Source organism: Triticum dicoccoides, chromosome 1B, assembly GCF_002162155.2.
Source record: "Triticum dicoccoides isolate Atlit2015 ecotype Zavitan chromosome 1B, WEW_v2.0, whole genome shotgun sequence".
In the NCBI taxonomy this organism is placed as follows: domain Eukaryota; kingdom Viridiplantae; phylum Streptophyta; class Magnoliopsida; order Poales; family Poaceae; genus Triticum; species Triticum dicoccoides.
The window spans coordinates 22874657-22877625 of record NC_041381.1 but is presented as its reverse complement, the minus strand read 5'-3'; the positions used below and the strand labels follow the sequence as shown (position 1 = coordinate 22877625).

At 54.5% G+C, this 2969-nt stretch overlaps 1 protein-coding gene across 1 annotated transcript; it reads right to left on the bottom strand.

Annotated features, from left to right (window-relative positions):
• Window positions 1-1249: 1249 nt before the first annotated feature.
• LOC119350030 (formin-like protein 20) lies at window positions 1250-2933 on the bottom strand. Its single transcript, XM_037618067.1, has 4 exons — window positions 2796-2933; window positions 2298-2712; window positions 2058-2207; window positions 1250-1956 (listed from the first exon to the last, which is right to left on the bottom strand). The coding sequence occupies exons 1-4, from the start codon at window positions 2931-2933 to the stop codon at window positions 1877-1879; spliced, it is 783 nt and encodes a 260-aa protein (XP_037473964.1). The 3' UTR covers window positions 1250-1876.
• Window positions 2934-2969: the final 36 nt, after the last annotated feature.

Here is a 2969-nt window from a genome sequence, read left to right as displayed (position 1 = left end):
ACCCTCATCAAGGACATGTACAATAATGTTGTGACAAGTGTTCGAACAAGTGATGTCGACACCGATGACTTCCCGATTAAGATAGGACTGCATCAGGGGTCAGCTTTGAGCCCTTATCTTTTGCATTGGTGATGGATGAGGTCACAAGGGGTATACAAGGAGATATCCCATGGTGTATGCTCTTTGCGGATGATGTGGTGCTAGTTGACGATAGTCGGACGGGGGTAAATAGGAAGTTAGAGTTATGGAGACAAACCTTAGAATCGAAAGGGTTTAGGCTTAGTAGAACTAAAACCGAGTACATGATGTGCGGTTTCAGTACTACTAGCTGTGAGGAGGAGGAGGTTAGCCTTGATGGCCAGGTGGTACCTCGGAAGGACACCTTTCGGTATTTGGGGTCAATGTTGCAGGAGGATGGGGGTATTGATGAAGATGTGAACCATCGAATCAAAGCCGGATGGATGAAGTGGCGCCAAGCTTCTGGCATTCTCTGTGACAAGAGAGTGCCACAAAAGCTAAAAGGCAAGTTCTACAGGACGGCGGTTCGACCCGCAATGTTGTATGGCGCGGAGTGTTGGCCGACTAAAAGGCGACATGTTCAACAGTTAGGTGTGTCGGAGATGCGTATGTTGAGATGGATGTGTGGCCACACGAGGAAGGATCGAGTCCGGAATGATGATATACGAGATAGAGTTGGGGTAGCACCAATTGAGGAGAAGCTTGTCCAACATCGTTTGAGATGGTTTGGGCATATTCAGCGCAGGCCTCCAGAAGCTCCAGTGCATAGCGGACGGCTAAAGCGTACGGAGAATGTCAAGAGAGGGCGGGGTCGACCGATTTTGACATGGGAGGAGTCCGTTAAGAGAGACCTGAAGGATTGGAGTATCGACAAAGAGCTAGCTATGGACAGGGGTGCGTGGAAGCTTGCTATCCATGTGCCAGAGCCATGAGTTGGTTGCGAGATCTTATGGGTTTCACCTCTAGCCTACCCCAACTTGCTTGGGACTAAAGGCTTTGTTGTTGTTGTTGTTTGTTTGTTTTATGAACAAGACTGGACTCCAGAGACGGGGCAAGTAAACCGCGACATATATTTAAGCGAACCACATTACTTTTTTATTGTTTTGCTAAAAAAATCGCATTTCAATGTTGGGCGCAAGTGAACAACATCACTCTCAAAAGTGAACCACATCCGATGACCAAACACACTGCATGTGTTGATTTTAGTCGTGTGAGTTCTGAAACACACGAAATAAATTGCATTTCATACAAAGGGGTAACGAGCTTCTACACACAAAGTGAACCACATCAAAAAATGAATAAGTGAACCAAAACGGGTGCACTGCACGCACATACGCTCCCAACTGCAAGCACATGTCCTCCTCTGCACGCACACGCTCTCTCAACTACAACCACTCTTGAGATAAAGTGCACTGCATGCGGCGGAGTGGCGTTCACCCTGCCTTTTGCTTCTCATGTTTGACCCGTGGAAGAAGAACAGCTAGTGCCACACGGCATGGGGGTTCCTTTGACTTTGGCCATCACATAGTGGCGGGGAGGTGGTGCTCGTCTTTTGGTGCTCCACGACCATTGTTGAGCACTGCACACACCCACACGCCACACTGCACGCACATGCTGCAGACCGCCCGACCCGAGCTGCAAGAACCGCGAACCACAGTGGCGGGGAGGTGGTGCTCGTCTTCTCGTTACCACACTGCATCACACACGCATGGTCAGAGGGAGGCTATAGGCAACCTCGAGCTCACCGTGCACCACCACCTGCGCGTCCATCCCCATTGCTGGACGGTTGCTGGAGAGGAGACGAGCCCTCATGTCCGGCGTACTGCACGCACGCCAAACTGTACTTCATCCTTTTACTCTAGGACTGCACGTCCTCGATGACGAAGGCACATCCTCGCCTAAAATTTGAGAAAAGCACCACCAACATCGAGCGGAACGCTGGACAAAAACAGAATCAGGCTCGTGAGCAAATTAAAATTACAGACTAGGTATAGCGAGCTGCACATCTAGCTTGTACCAAACTACATCATTACTCGTACCGAGTAGCACATCTTGCTCGTATAAACGCCGAAGCAGATGATCAAGAATGGTGGAGAGGAGGGAGCCACCGCGTGATGCTGGAGGTGGTGGACTTCGTCGTCTAGGGGCAGTTGTTGGATGTGACCGGAGCCCTTCCACGCACGCCAGAGCTGCACCAAAAAGCACGGGAATTTTATTTTGCATCAGTTGTTGGAGGGATATCCATGCCCCTTCACCACTGAACAGCACGAACATCTCACTGATGCACTTTTGGTCGACACGACGCGAGGTAGAGGGAGGATGTGAACTGCGAGGTCGAGCAGGGGAATTGATGGGGAGCGGCGTGGCGCGAGCAGTTCCCTCCGGGGGAGGAAGACCGCACCGCGACCAGGCCTGCCGGGGGAAAGAGGGAGGTGGAGCAAGAAAATGGCGGAGGAGCTCAATTGCGGGGGTGGGGGGCTGGGGGCTCAGCCCATTCCCGTGCGCCGGCAAGCCTGACTCCGGATCCGCGCAGGCAAGGCATAGTCGCTGATTTTTTGAGTGCCTGTTGTGGATGGATTCGGGACTGTTGGTGGCTCCACGGCGGCGAGTGGGCGCAGCAGCGGTGGAGGAAGGAGCCGTGGGGGTAGCGTTGTGTCCGAGCGGGACGAGGAGGCACGGGGCGGCATGGTGGTGCTAGCGGCGCAGATGGGGACGGCGTCAGGCGGCAGGGTGGTGCGAGCGGCGTGGATCGGGGGCGGGACGGAGGCTGGGCGGGCCTGTGGGGTAGTGGCCTGGTCGGCTTCACCGGAGGAAGGTGGTGGCGGGGTGGGGCGGCCGCGGCTCAGGTCCGTCGGGCGACCAGGATGCGGCGGCGAGAGCCCGCTAGAGGAAGGTGGAGGGGTTGGGCACGGCATTGGGTCGTGGTGGGGCGCGCGCCAGCGGTGGGTCGG

What these genes read in the sequence shown, in the direction of transcription:
- LOC119350030 (XM_037618067.1), bottom strand. Translation starts at nt 2,933, where the DNA reads ATGCCGTGCCCAACCCCTCCACCTTCCTCTAGCGGGCTCTCGCCGCCG. An exon ending in TGTCGACCAAAAGTGCATCA is followed by an intron (nt 2,208 to 2,297) that starts GTGAGATGTTCG and finishes TTTTTGGTGCAG; the next exon opens with CTCTGGCGTGCGTGGAAGGG. An exon ending in CGAGCAAGATGTGCTACTCG is followed by an intron (nt 1,957 to 2,057) that starts GTACGAGTAATG and finishes GTTTTTGTCCAG; the next exon opens with CGTTCCGCTCGATGTTGGTG.